This window comes from Ictidomys tridecemlineatus, chromosome 5 (assembly GCF_052094955.1).
Source record: "Ictidomys tridecemlineatus isolate mIctTri1 chromosome 5, mIctTri1.hap1, whole genome shotgun sequence".
Lineage (NCBI taxonomy): Eukaryota > Metazoa > Chordata > Mammalia > Rodentia > Sciuridae > Ictidomys > Ictidomys tridecemlineatus.
In genome coordinates this window covers 79,550,313-79,566,002 of record NC_135481.1, presented here as the reverse complement: position 1 = coordinate 79,566,002, position 15,690 = coordinate 79,550,313, and the positions used below count along the sequence as shown (strand labels likewise).

General features: G+C 36.4%; 1 protein-coding gene across 4 annotated transcripts in view; it reads left to right on the top strand.

Moving 5' to 3' along the window:
* The window catches only part of Prorp (protein only RNase P catalytic subunit), a 132,810-nt gene extending 121,262 nt beyond the window's left edge, over positions 1 to 11,548 (top strand). For all 4 annotated transcript variants that reach the window (XM_013357452.4, XM_021724695.3, XM_005322681.5 and 1 more), the window contains exons 6-8: positions 4,559 to 4,707; positions 8,050 to 8,245; positions 10,821 to 11,548. In XM_013357452.4, the coding sequence (XP_013212906.2) occupies positions 4,559 to 4,707; positions 8,050 to 8,245; positions 10,821 to 10,952 (477 nt within the window). In that variant the 3' untranslated portion in view covers positions 10,953 to 11,548. The remainder of the gene's footprint in view (positions 1 to 4,558; positions 4,708 to 8,049; positions 8,246 to 10,820) is intronic.
* Positions 11,549 to 15,690: the final 4,142 nt, after the last annotated feature.

The window sequence follows — 15,690 nt, the reverse complement described above, 5'->3', positions numbered from 1 at the left end:
CTGATGGAAGCACCCCTCCTTTATGCTCCCTCTTTGCACTTGAGATTAATTGTACCTTTAGATCTGTATCAATAACAGTCCCTGCTTAGTGACTCTAAAACCTTATAGAGAAGGTTCTCAGTAATGTTGATAGATGAACTAGCCTTTTAACTTTATCAAGACCATGATTTTAAAAAATAAAATAAAATAAATAAGAGAGCTCATGTATAATGGCATAATTTGGCGTGAACATACTTTATATATAGAGTTACGAAAAATTGTGCTGTGAATGGATAATTATGATTGTAATGCATTCCACTATTGTCATGTATGTAAGAAAAATAAATAAATAAAAATAATTTTTAAATGCAAAAAAAGACCATGATTTTAAATAGATACATATACACACCCACAAGCACATTATTATACATGCATAACCAAAACAACAACAAAACAAAATCCTTGAATTTGATCCAGCCTCTAGATCCAACTACCATTTTACAGAAAAGATAGAGAACTGGAGGTTCTATTATGTGATGTCAGAGGGAGGCAATGAGCAATATCCTAAATGTGGGAAATTTTGTAAGAATAGCCACATTTCTTTTACTCTAAGGGGAAAAGGAAATGGAGGAGGAAGCCAGTACTGTGGCACACACACATAATCCCAGCTACCAGAGAGGCTGAAGGAAAAGGATCACGTGTTAGAGGACAGCCTGGGCAACTTATCGAGACCCTGTCTCAAAAATTTTAGGGGCTGGGGGTGTGGCTCAATGGTAGAGTGCTTGCCTCACATATGTGAGGCACTGTGTTTGATTCTTAGCACCACATAAAAACAAATAAATAAAGATATTTGTGTCCGTCTACAACTAAAAAAATTTTTTTTTAAAAATTAAAAGCACTGGGATATAGCTCAGTGGTAGAGCACCCCCTGGTTCAATCCCCAGTATACTAAAAATAAAAAAAAAGATGGAGGAGGAGCTTATAGAGAGTCTTAAGAAAGCTATCAAGCAATTGTAACGGACATAGCTTTTTTAGATTTTAATTTTAAATTCGGAGAAATATGACCATTGGATATTTAAAATTAAGAAATGATTAATTTTTTAATTGTAATAATGATATAATTTTAATATTTTAAGCCTCCTTATAGTTATTTTTGTTTGCTTGTTTTGTGATACTAGAGACTGATTGAACCCAGGAGCATTCTACCACTGAATTTACATACCCAGCCCTTTTTATATGTGTGGTACTGGAAATTGAAGCCAGGGACATTCTACCACTGAACTATATCTCTAGCTCTATATTTTAGAGACAGAGTCTCACAAAGTTTGCCCAGGCTGATCCCGAATTTGTGATCCTCCTGCCTTACCCTCTTGAACAGCTAGGATTACAGGTGTGTACCACCTTGCCCGGTTTTATAGTTATCAAGAACTGGCACAGATTTTCTTATTTTTGGTAGACATCACATCCCAAAAGCTTTAGACATTTTAAAAATGTATAGTACATACAATCCCAGGAAGTACTAGAACTAGAGCCTGAAGAAGGGGAAGTAAAAAGTTGTAAGAATGGAAAAGGAAGTGATATTTGCTTTTTAGGATTACTCAGAAGTATGGCCCTCACTGGCCTCTCCCACCTCCCAGTTTTCTATTTCCTAAGCACCCCTACGCAGTTGTTTCTAACACTTATAGCCCTGCCAATTATATTTTTACCTTGAGGTCAGGAACTACTTTTTAGTAGTTTTGTGCCAAAACTAAATATGATATGTGTGAGCCTTAAAAAATATATAAAAAATCTTTTTTGCTACAGGAGAAAAATCGGACTAGGGTAGAAGCCAAACTAGACAATGTTTGTACCAAATATTAATCTGAAGTGTTCATATTCTTCTGATTACTAGAGAATTGTACTTTAAACATCTTAAGGATGATAGCAAAATAGTATGGAATATAGAAAACAACCTAAATCAGAATTGAGTTTCTTTTAGTTAGCATGTAATAGAATTATATTTTTAACATGTAAGATTGGCAAAAATTTAACTCTAACAATGTCTGTCCTTTAATTGATATATTTGGGCCCTTTATACCTTATGCTGTTCCTGATATGTTAGGGCATATGCCTGCTATTTAATTTTTTTGTTTTCTATTATCTATTTTCATTGTTTTTCTAAATTATTTTCCTGCCTTCCTATGGGTTACTTGAACTTTTCTTAGAATTCCACTTTTATTTCTCTTAGTGGGTTTTGGGTTTTTTTCCTTTCAACTATAGCATCTTTTTTTTTTAAGAGAGAGTTTTTTTAATATTTATTTTTTAGTTTTTCAGCAGACACAACATCTTTATTTTATTTTTATGTGGTGCTGAGGATCGAACCCAGCGCCCTGCACATGCCAGGTGAGCGCGTTACCACTTGAGCCACATCCCCAGCCCCTGTAGGATCTTTTTAAAAAAATTTTTTAGTTGTAGATGGACACAATACCTTTATTTATTTATTTATTTTTATGTGGTGCTGAGGATCGAACCCAGTGCTTCACACATGCTAGGCAAGTGCTCTACCACAACCCCAGCCCTCATCTGTAGCATCTTTGAGTGTATCAAAGATACATGTTCTAGTTATAACTTGCATCACAGTCTACTGGGGTCATTATTTTACCTGGTATTTGCCGGGTAGATAGGGAACAGACCTTTGGTTTGTGTGGTATTTGGGTTTTGTTTGTTTGCTTGTTTATACTACATGCTTTGGCCTTTCCATTCCTTATGTCCTGAGGCCCTTAGCCAGTTTGTTTTTGTTCTGTTTTTTTAATGTATATTGTTTTAGTTGTTGATGGACCTTTATTCATGTATTTATATGTGGTGCTAAGAATCAAACCCAGTTCCTAACACATGCTGGGCAAGCACTCCACCACTGAGCCACAACCCCAGCCCACTAGTTTGCCTTTTATCCCTAGCTTTAAAAGCCTTCTAGGGCTGGGGGGTATAGCTCAGTGGTAGAGTCTTGCCTGGCCCCAGTTCTACCAAAAAAAAAAAAAAAAAAAAAAGTCTTCCCATGTTAATTTTATATATGCTTTCCGGGGGATTTAGTTGTACTTAGTAGGAGAGACAGACTGATATATAAAGTCAAGCACAATGGTGCATGCCTGTAATTCCAGCAAATCAGGAGGTCAAGGCGGGAGGATCGCAAGTTTGAGGACAGCCTTGGCAACTTAGGGAGACCTTGTATCTAAAAAAATTTAAAGAACTTGGAATGTAACTCATGATTGAGTGCCCCTGCGTTCAATCCCTCTTTTTTTTTTGGGGGGGGGAGTATGTACTATCTTCCAAATTTAATTTCTTTTTCATCTAACACAGAATTAAATTGAATTTTCCTTTTCTTTTATCTTCTGAATATACCTTTGACTCTGACCCAACCCACTAGATCCAGCCTTGGAATTTACTCCAAAGGAAGTAGGCTTTTATAGCTAGACTGTGTTTCAGGCCATTGCCTTTATTCTGCTCACTCATGTGTTTCTTTCCTGTGTCTTTTCTTTATTCTCCTTTGTTTTTGTTGTTTTCTGAGAGCTGCTGAGAGCTGCTGTTAACCTTTTAACCACAAGATGGTGCCCCAGAGTAGTTCAAGCTAAGTTTTTCTGCCCTTCCTTGGGCTTCCACCTTTAACCTAATATTAATAAATTCAGGGCTGTTTATCTGAGCCAGGTTATAGCTGCAAGGACCTTTGTCTTTTTTGTCTCCCTAGCTAGATGGGAATTTTAAAAATCAGTAATAAAAGTATTTTGGTTTGCATTCTTTTCTGCATCTTTATAATGTTGTGGAAATGAATATGGAAAAATTTTAGAATTGTGATCCCTATTAATGAATCCACTTGCCATTTTATATCTGGGATCATTGAAAATAATTTGTAATCTTGGAATAGTTTTATAAAAAGAATAAGTGGAGCCTGATGCTGTAGCACATGCCTATAAATGCTAGCTATTTGGAAGACTGAGGCAGAAGAATCAAAAATTTGAAACCAGCCTAGATAACTTAACAAGACTCAGAGAGAGAGAGAGAGAGAGAGAGAGAGAGAGAGAGAGAGAGAGAGAGAGAGAAAGATAAGAAAAAGGAATAAGTGTATTCTGAAATAAATGTACTTTCAATGTCTGAATCCATAAAACAAACTTTTTTAGTATAAATGCCTGCCATAGGCTCTAGATAACTCAGTTTATTTTAAACTAACTAAATAAATATGCATGCACACACTCATACACATACATGCATATATGTATATATTTAGTTATATATAAATATATGTGTGTGTATGTATCGTTTCCTTTTTTTTTTTTTATGTGTAAATAAAAACAACCAGACACAACTCTTTTTAGGAATCCACTCCTGGATCTAGTGTAGCATGACCTGTGGTCAGTATTATACATTAATTTGTAATAAGAAAGCATTTTCCTCAGGCTTTCGAAGATTGAAAATTATTAAGGGCTGTTTTCTTACCCGCTTTTCAGAAAACAGAACCTAACCATTAAGATGACCAGGTAGAAAAGTCACTCCACTTACTTGAGATTTTTCTCTTGACCCTTTTGGATGCTGGTTTTGTGTTTTTTAGCTCTTGGATGTAGTTTCTCAACTAGCCAAACAGAATCTGCAACTGCTGGTCCTGGGCCGGAAGCACATGCTAACACAGCGTTTCCGGTGGAGAAAGGATGAGATGGAAAAAGTGCAAAAGCAAGCCAGCTGTTTTTTTGCTGATGACATGTAAGTAATGAAGATAAAAGGTAAATTACACTAGGCTCTAGTCATCTACTTGTGTGTTACCTGCTTTTGCAATTTTAAAAATGGATGTATATGTACATACCTTATTCAAAAAAATTTTTGATGCAGCTACAAAATATAGTTTCTACAACAGAAGAAACTTAAATAGATGAGGATAAAAGAGACATCAGGAAAAGAGAAATAGGAGGAAGATAAATCAGGGGTGAGATTAGGTAATATCATTTTAGGCAGTGGTCAATGCAATATAACGCAAAGTAGAATGAGATTAGGTAGGGGTTAGATCAAAGGGTAATGGTTGAAGTGATCAGGAAAGACCTTTGTGAGCGGGTAAATCTGCTGGGAAGATGGAATGGTAGAAAGGAAACATAAACATTTACAAAGCCACTGTACATGTGCCTATAATCCCAGCTACTCAGTAGGCTGAGGCAAGAGAATGGCAAGTTTGAGGTCAGTCTGAGTAATTTAGCAGGCCCCTGGGGAAAGGGCTGGAAATTTAGCTCACTAGTAGAGCTTCTTTGCCCTTGTGTTCAATCCCCGGTACCACCAAAAAAAAAAAAAAAAAAAAAACCCAAAAAAAACCAACAGTCCTAGGGCAGGAATAAGCTTAATTTTTTTTTTTTAAGAGAGAGAATGAGAGAGAGAGAGAATTTTTTAATATTGATTTTTTTAGTTTTCGGCGGACACAACATCTTTGTTTGTATGTGGTACTTAGGATCAAACCCAGGCCGCACGCATGCCAGGGGAGCGCGCTACCACTTGAGCCACATCCCCAGCCCTAAGCTTAGATTTTTGTTTGGTACTAGGGATTAAATCCGGAGATGTTTTGCCACTGAGATACATCCCCAGCTCTTTTTTTATATATATATTGAGGTAGGGTCTCACTGAGTTGCTGAGGTTGGCCTCAAATTTGCAATTCTCCTGCCTCAATCTTCTGAGTTGCTGGAATTACAGGTATACACACTGCACCCTGCAAAATTGGCATTAATGAAGAAAGCAAGAGGACCATGTGAATTGGTTGGAACAGCAACAGGGGAATTATTTAAGTTTTGAGATAATAGAAAAGTCAGGGACCACATTACAGAGGATCTTATGAGTCCTGGTAGATATACAAGGGGCTTAGATTTTATCCTGAATATAAAGAGAAATTTGCTACTGAGCCATAGCTTCTTATGAAGCCAAAAGAATATGGGGAACATGGTCAGTAAAAAAAAAAAAAAAAATGTAGACTGTCCATGAAGTAAAAAGAAAGCAGCTAACCAGAAGGAGTACAAATCTTCAATAGTAACATATGAACTTTTAATGTGCATTTAGGTTTTCATACTAGTTAGGCTAATAACAAAAATTTATTTCTCACTTTGCTTTGGATGATGATTATGTGTGTGCCTCAGCCCTAAGCCTAGGTTTCATTAGTTCCAATGTGATAGCCTCCAGGTTTGTTAGTATTCCCCAAAATATTTATTCCTAAAAAGGTAAAATGACTCTCTTTGCATGAAACAGGAGGCCAACTCCTCATCTGAATTCCAAACCAAGTCCCTTTTTTTCTTTTGCTAGGCAAAGGAGCTTCCATTTCTCCAAAAGAAGACTAGATCCTCTTCACGCAGTCACTGTAGGCAACATTAGTAGTCATTAGGAGTGCATGCTTGGTTCAGATTATACCCTACCACTTCCCATCTGGGAGAGGTATTCCTTTCTCTGGGTCTTCCTTTCTTCATATGTAATCTTCATGATATTGGGAAGGTTATTTGAGACAGTACTTATAAATTATACATGTTAAACTGTTTGTACAGTACAAAATACATGGAAAGCATATATCTTAGTTGCTGTCATCATCATTATTATTTTTCTTTTTTTTTTTAAGAATTTTTTTGTAGTTATAGGTGGACAGCATGCCTTTATTTGTTCAGTTTTTTATGCAGTGCTAAGGATCGAACCCAGCACCTCACACATGCTATGCAAGTGCTCTGACACTGAGCTACAGCCCTAGCCCATCATCATTATTTTTCTTGTTTGAAAGAATTGGATAAATGCAGTATTATAACCAAGAAGTCTGTTGGAAGTTAGTCTCACTATTTGGTTTTGCAGCAGGTATTTACAGTACCAGCTGAAGTTCCAAACTCGGTTGTAAAGGCTGATTTACTGACCTTCTGTGTCTCTGAATTTGAATATTTAATTTTTTAAAATTTTTTGTTATTTTTAGTTTTATCTGACAGTAGAATGTATTTTGACATATTATACATATATGGTTTTAAGCTTCCCATTCTTGTGATGGTACGTGATGCGGAGTTACACTGGTCACGTATTCATATATGAACATAGGAAAGTTATGTCCAATTCATTCTACTATCTTTCCTATACACCCTCTTCCCTTCATTCCCCTTTGTGAATATTTAATTTTTTAATATGACTCTAATTTCTACTAATGTACCAAAGAAGCCTTTTCAAACATAAAGTAGAAAAATAGTATGTACAGTGAATTCCCATGTAATTCTCGCCCACCTCCAATAATTACCATCATTTTGCTAATCTTGTTCCATACATCTCCCAACATTTTCTTTTTGTGTTTTTTTCCCAATCTGTTCCCCGCCCCCCCCTTCCCCCCACTGGGGATTTTTACAGCAGATTCCAGTCATTTCACTTGAACTCCTTTAGTGTAAGGTGAATTTTAAGTGGTCCTATTTGGGTCTTTTAAATTAAGGCACAAAGCATCCATATCGCAGGTTAGTCCGAATTTACTGAGCCAAGGTAGTTATTGCCACACACATGAAAAGTAAGTCTAAGTTTGACAATCTGTTGGATACTCTGAATCACTGGTTCTTCTCAAAGCAAGAGGAGTCATCCAGTGCTGATCCTAGTGACTGCCCACAAGCTGCTTTGAGATAACAGTTTCAGATTTGGGACTAGCCAGTTATTTGGTGGCTTACAAAGAAAGTGTCATCTTGTCCTAGTACTGTTTTGGATATTTCTTGAATTTGAGTGAGGAAAAATTTAAAAACTGTGTACTTTGTGGTAAGTGAGGCAAATAGGAAAAACGTCCACAAAGAACCAGCTTTTAAGTGTAAAAAGAAAATTGTTAGCCCCATTGAGTTGAAAGAGTCCCAGACACTACTATCCTCTCCCCTCAGCTTTCCCTGTGGATTCTAGATAGTATTGCTTACCAGCTGAGGACTTCCAGGTGGTTTATTAAGTATCACTGAGATTATGTCTGTCAGGAATTCAGAGGCACCTCTAAGAAAAGTAGGAAAATAAGTAAAATGCTTGGTGAAAAATGCTGTCCTCTGTCTCCTGGGGTGTATTTGATTCTGTCCTTTCTTATGACTGGTTCAGCTCAGAAGATGATCCATTCCTTCTATATGCCACACTGAATTCGGGGAATCACTGCAAGTTTATCACAAAAGACCTAATGCGGGACCACAAGGCCTGTCTAGCTGATATCAAGACCCAACGTCTGTTCTTTAAGTGGCAGCAAGGACATCAGCTGGCAATTATAAATAGGTTTCCAGGATCAAAAATAACCTTTCAGGTATGTATCTGTTCTCTATGTACAATGTTAACAAAGTCAAACATATAGTAAGAATGTAGCATTGTTTTAAAAAGTGTTGTAATTAATTGAAAGCTCTAGATGCTTTGTTGTTGTTTTACTCTGGTATTTGCTGTTTGCCAATTCCTGGAAACAGAGCGTCTGTCAGAGCAAAAGTTCTTGTAGGTCATCCCCCAAATTAACTGATATATTGAAACACCTGGGATGCCATTTGTTGTGACTTCAATTTTGTAATCAATTATGACTTCTTACATGGGTTTTTCATTTCCCTATTTATTTGCAATGGCTCAAAATTCTTTTTTGTGGGGGTTACTGGGGATCAAACCCAGGGGCATTTAACCACTGAGCCACATCCCCAGCCCTTTTTTGCATTTTATTTAGAGACAGGGTCTCACTGAGTTGGTTAAGGCCTTGCTATGTTGCTAAAGCTGGCTTTGAACTCGAAGTCCTGCCTCAGCCTCCTGAGTTGCTGGGATTACAGGCATGCACCACCATACCCAGCTTCAAAATTCTTATCCCTACATTTGTCATACTTTTACTTTTGCTGAGTAACTAATTTTTCCTGTTTAAAATCATTTCTGAGGCAGTTTAGATACTTATAGCACAGAAATTCTGGTTGTGAAAGCAAAGGAGAATTATTACAGAAAAATATATTGGCCAGAAATGGTGGCATGTTCCTGTAATCCCAGTAACTTGGGCAGCTGAGGCAAGAGGACCACAAGTTTGAGGCCAGCTTCAGCAACTTAGTGAGACCCTGTCTCAAAATAAAATATAAAAAGGGCTGGGAGCCAGGTGCAGTGGCTCATGCCTGTAATCCCAGCAGCTCAAGAGGCTGAGATAGGAGGATCACAAGTTCAAAACCAGCCTCAGCAACAGCGAGGCACTAGGCAGCTCAGTGAGACCCTAAATAAGGCTGGGGATGTGGCTCAGTGGTTGAGTGCCTCTGACTTCAAGCCCCAGTACACCCCCCTCCAAAAAAGGCGAGGGATGTAGCTCAGAGGTAGAATGAGTGTTCAAGCCCCACTCCAAAAAAAAAAAAAAAAAAGGAGAGAAAAGAATAAAGAAAAATACACTGGCCCATTGTTCTGATGGTCAAAAATCATAGAGATGAGGAGATGTGGGACAAAAAAAATGCAAGGTTTCAGTTAGATAGTAGGAGTTTATGAAATTTATTGTACGATATGATGATTGACTATTGTTAACAACAACATATTCTTTTGTGTATATGATACTGGGGGTTTAATCCAAGGATAATCTACCACTGAATTATACCCCCAGCCTTTAAAAAATATTCTATTTTGAGATAGGGTCTCACTAAATTGCCTAGTCTTGCACTTGCAATCCTCCTATCTCAGCCTCCCGAGTGGCTAGGATTACCTTTGTGCCACCACACCTGGCACATCATATTAGATCCTTGAAAATTGCTAAGAGAATAGATTTTTTAGTGTTCTCACTACAAAAAGTGATAGATGAGATAATTCATATGTTAATTAGCTTGATGTGTCCATTCCCCAATGTGTAAGTATTTCAAAACACTGCTATATACAGTAATTTTTATTTGTAAATTTTAAAATAAAAATTTATAAAACAACAAATTTACAGGAAATAAGTATCAAATACTTACCACAGAGACTCAGTCAGCAAAATCAGGGCTGTATTATGAGAAAGATACAGGACAACTGACTTGACTGATTTCCTCTGAAATCAACAAACAACAACAAAAAGAAAAGCAGGTGTAAGAAAAACAGAGGTGGGATGGGAAAAATTGCCTCTAGATTGAAAGAGAAATAAGAGGTATTTCACTATCACAATGTAATTACCTTAGTTTAATTTCTATTCAAACAAATCATGAAATATATGTACATATAATAATCAGGAAAATATAAGCAGTAGAAATTTGATGATATTAAGAAATTATTTATTTTTTTTTTAAGAGAAAGAGATCATTTTTTTAATATTTATTTTTTAGTTTTCGGCGAACATTCTTCTGTGTGTGTGTGTGTGTGTGTGTGTGTGTGTGTGTGTGTGTGTGTGTTTAGATTGAAAACAGGGCCTTGTACATGCTAAGCATATCATATGATATGCCTTATCACTGAGCTATATCTCCAGCCAGTTTTTATTACTTCTTAAATGTAATAATTTTATTGATCTTACACTTACAAAAATAAATCCTTATCTTTTGGAGCTATACAGTGAAGTAATACAGAAGAAATGATATCTGAAATTTGCTTCCAAATAATTTTGGCGGTAGAGGGATATGGCAAGGAAGTTGGTAAGGTATGGATAAAATAAGATTAGTTGTAAGTTGATAATGATTGAAGCTGAGTATGTGGGAGTTCATTATGCTATTTCTCTACCTTCATATATTTGAAAATTTTCCCTAATATCAATCTTCCAACATTCATCATCACTGAATTAGCTGCTCTTTGAAAATCCATTGTTAAGACAGTGACTACTCTTCCAAAGTAAATTGAGAAGTTGTCTGAAAACAAAGGGAAATAGCTGGGTAGCCCTTTATCATTATTCTCAATGTTTGTTTCTCTTTTTAATTCAACAGCATATTCTCACCTATGACACAGTGGTGCAAACAACTGGAGACTCCTGGCACATACCATATGATGAAGACCTGGTGGAAAGATATTCCTATGAAGTGCCAACCAAATGGCTTTGTCTTCACCGAAAGACATAAAGACTCTTACCCCTATGCTAAATTTGTGTTTGGTGCCCTCCTTTGTTAGCATCAGAGCTCTGGTGTTTTTATTGTTTTGTGGGGGTTTTTAGCACTGGGATTAGACCCAGAGGCACTCTACCACTGAGATACATCCCCAGCTTTTTTTGTTTTTTATTTTGAGATAGTGTCTCACTAAGTTGAGAGCCTCGGCCTCCTAAGTTGAGGGGAGTGCCCGGCAGCTTCAGAGCTGTTTAATGCTCGCTTAGAGCATTGCCTCTGTCCTGAAGATAAAAGGGTTTTATTAATACTATTTGGTTCTATTGGTTTATGTCAATAAATTGTTATTTTAAGTAAATGATACATAATATCTTTTCTAATTAGCTGCATTTTTTCCACTAACATTTGCTTTTTGGAGGCTTATCCAGAATTGAGGAACTTAATGAAGCCTAAACCATGGGGTCAGCTATTCCACTTAGCTTGGAGGACAGATAGTTCTTCTAGTATCCATTTTGCTGCTTCTGACTTCACCTTCCATTCCCACCAATTATTTCTTCTTCATTTAATTAAGTTAATTAAAATAATTATTTTAAAATAAATGCTTTTTTTAAAATTTTTTTTTAGTTGTTAGTGGACGTTTATTTTATTTATTTATATGTGGTGCTGAGAATCAAACCCAGTACCTCACACAAGCTAGGCAAGCGCTGTACCACAGAGCTACAACCCCAATCCCTGTATCTTTTTTTTTTTTTAAACATTTTTTTTTAAAGAGAGAGTGAGAGAGGAGAGAGAGAGAATTTTTAATATTTATTTTTTAGTTCTTGGCAGACACAACATCTTTGTTGGTATGTGGTGCTGAGGATCGAACCCGGGCCGCACGCATGCCAGGCGAGCGCGCTACCGCTAGAGCCACATCCCCAGCCCTAAAATAAATGCTTTTTTAAATAATTATTTTTGTGGGTCTGGGGGTCAAACCCATGGACTCTTACATGCTATGCAAGCACTCTATCACTAAGCTATATTTCCAGCCCTTTTGTTCGTGCTATAATCCAAATTATAAGCCCTTTTCCAAATTGGTTTCAATATTTTATGAAAAATAATATTTTTAATTGCTTTAATTTTTTAAATACATAACAACAGAATGCATCACAATTCTTATTACACATGTAGAACACAATTTTTTATATCTCTGTTTGTATATAAAGTATGTTCGGGGCTGGGGATGTGGCTCAAGTGGTAGCTCGATCGCCTGGCATGCGTGCAGCCCGGGTTGGATCCTCAGCACCACATACCAACAAAGATGTTGTGTCCGCTGAAAAAAAACTAAAATAAATAAATATTTAAAAAATAAATAAAAAAAAAAATAAAGTATGTTCACACTAATTTGTGTCTTCATACATGTACTTTGGATAATGATGTCCATCACATTCCACCATCATTGCTAACCCCCTGCCCCCTTCCTTCCTCCCCCACCCCTCTGCCCTATCTAGAGTTCGTCTATTCCTCCCATGCTCCCTCTCCCTACCCCACTATGAGTCAGTCACCTTATATCAGAGAAAACATTTGCCATTTGTTTTCTTGGGATTGGCTAACTTCACTTAGCATTATCTTCTCTAACTCCATCCATTTACCTGTTAATACCATGATTTTATTCTCTTTCATTGCTGAGTAATATTCCATTGTGTATATATGCCACATTTTTTAATCCATTCATCTACTGAAGGGCACCTAGGTTGGTTCCACAGTTTAGCTATTGTGAATTGTGCTGCTATAAACATTGATGTGGCTATGTTCCTGTAGTATGCTGTTTTTAAATCCTTTGGGTATAGACCAAGGAGAGGGATGGCTGGGTCAAATGGTGATTCCACTCCCAGTTTTCCAAGGACTCTCCATACTGCTTTCCATATTGGCTACACCAATTTGCAGTCCCACCAGCAATGTATGAGTGTGCCTTTTCCCCCACATCCTCACCAACACATTGTTGTTTGTCTTCATAATAGCTGCCATTCTGACTGGAGTGAAATGGTATCTTAGAGTAGTTTTGATTTGCATTTCTCTAATTGCTAGAGATGATGAACATTTTTTCATATATTTGTTGATTGATTGAATATCCTCTTCTGAGAAGTTTCTATTCATGTCCTTGGCCCATTTATTAAGTTTTTTTTTTTTTGGTGTTTATCTTTTTGAGTTCTTTATATACCCTAGAGATTAGTGCTCTATCTGATGTGTGAGGGGTAAAAATTTGCTCCCAAGATGGAGGCTCTCTATTCACCTCACAGATTGTTTCTTTTGCTGAGAAGAAACTTTTTAGTTTGAGTCCATCCCATTTATTGATTATTGGTTTTAATTCTTGCACTATAGGAATCTTATTAAGGAAGTTGGGGCTAATCCCACAAGATGAAGATTAGGGCCTACTTTTTCTTCTATTAGATGGAGAGTCTCTGGTTTAATTCCTAAGTCCTTGATCCATTCTGAGTTCTGTTTTGTGCATGTTGAGAGATAGGGGTTTAATTTCATTTTGTTGCATATGGATTTCCAGTTTTCCCAGCACCATTCGTTGAAGAGGCTGATTTCTCTCCAATGCATGTTTTTGGTGCCTTTGTTTAATATAAGATAATTGTAATTTTGTGGGTTAGTCTCTGCATCCTCTATTCTGTACCATTGGTCTACCAGTCTGTTTTGATGCCAATACCATGTTGTTTTTGTTACTATTGCTCTGTAGTATAGTTTAAGGTCTGATATAGTGAAGCCACCTGCCTCACTCTTCCTGCTAAGGATTGCTTTAGCTATTCTGGATCTCTTATTTTTCCAGATGAATTTCACGATTGCTTTTTCTATTTCTATGAGGAATGCCATTGAGATTTTGATTGGAATTGCATTAAATCTGTATAGTGCTTTTGGTAGTATGGTCATTTTAATAATATTAATTCTGCGTATCCAAGAGCAAGGTAGATCTTTCTATTTTCTAAGATCTTTTTTGATTTCTTTCTTTAGGGTTCTGTAGTTTTCATTGTATAGATCTCACCTCTTTCGTTGATTCCCAAATTTTTGTTGTTGTTGTTGTTTTTGGTTTTGGTTTTTTTGATCCTATTGTAAATGGGGTAGCTTTCCTCATTTCCCTCTCAGAGGATTTGTCACTTATGTACAGAAATGCCTTTGATTTATGGATGTTGATTTTATAAACTGTTACTTTGCTGAATTCATTTATTCTATAAGTTTTCTGGTGGAGCTTTTGGATCTTATAGGTATAGAATCATATCGTCAGCAAATAGTGCTAATTTAAGTTCTTCTTTTCCTATACATATCCCTTTAATTTCTTTCATCTAATTGCTCTGGCCAGTGTTTCAAGAACTATGTTAAATAGAAGTGGTGAAAGAGGGCATCACGGTCTTATTCCAGTTTTTAGAGGGAGTGCCTTCAATTTTTCTCCATTTACAATGATGTTGGTCTGGGGCTTAGCATAGATAGCCTTTATTATGTTGAGATATGTTCCTGTTATGCCTAGTTTTTCTTGTGTTTTGAACATGAAGGGGTGCTGTCAAATGCATTTTCTGCGTCTATTGAGATGATCATATGATTCTTATCTTTGAGTCTGTTAATGTGATGAATTACATTTATTGATTTTCTTATGTTGAACCAACATTTCATCCCTGGGATGAATCCCCCTTGATCATGATGCATGATCTTTTTGATATGTATTCGATTTGCCAAAATTTTATTGAGAATTTTTGCATCTATTTTCATTAAAGATATTTGGTCTGAAGTTTTCTTTCTTTCATGTGTCTTTGCCTGGTTTTGGAATCAGGGTGATATTGGCCTCATACAATGAGTTTGGAAGTGCTGCCTCTTTTTCTATTTCCTGAAATAAATTGAAGAGTACTGGTATTAGTTCTTCTTTAACGGTCTTGTAGAACTCGTCTGTGTATCCATCCAGTCCTGGGCTTTTCTTGGTTGGTAGGCTTCTGTTGGCGTCTTTGTCTTCTATTTCATTACTTGGTATTGGTCTGTTTAAATTTTGTATATCTTCCTGATTCAATCTGGGCAAGTTGTATGACTTAAGAAGTTTATCAATGCCTTCAATATCTTCTATTTTATTGGAGTATAAGTTTTCGTAGTAATTTCTAATTATCCTCTGTGTTTCTGTAGTGTCTGTTGTGATATTACCTTTTTCATCACATATGCTGGTAATTTGAGTTCTCTCTCTCCTTCTCTTCGTTAGCATAGATAAGGGTCTGTTAACTTTATTTTTTCAAAGAACTAACTTTTTGTTTTGACAATTTTTCAATTGTTTCTTTTTTGATTTCATTGATTTCAGCTCAAATTTTAATTATTTTTTGCCTTCTACTTTTGCTATTGATTTGTTTTTCTTTTTCTAGGGCTTTGAGATGTAATGTGAGGTCATTTGTTTGTTGACTTTTTCTTCTTTTAAGGAATGAACTCCATGCAGTGCACTTGCCTCTTAGAACTGCTTTCATAGTGTTCCAGAGATTTTGATATGTTGTGTCTATATTCTCATTTACCTTTAAGAATTTTTTAATCTCCTCTTTGATGTCTTCTGCTACCCATTGTTCATTCAGTAGCATATTGTTTAGTCTCCAGGTGTTGGAGTAATTTGTATTTTTTATTTTGTCATTGATTTTCAATTTCATTCCATTATGATCTGATAAAATGCATGGTAGTATCTCTACTATTTTGTACTTGCAAAGAGTTGCTTTGTGACACAGTGTGTGGTCTATTTTAGAGAAGGATCCATGTGCTG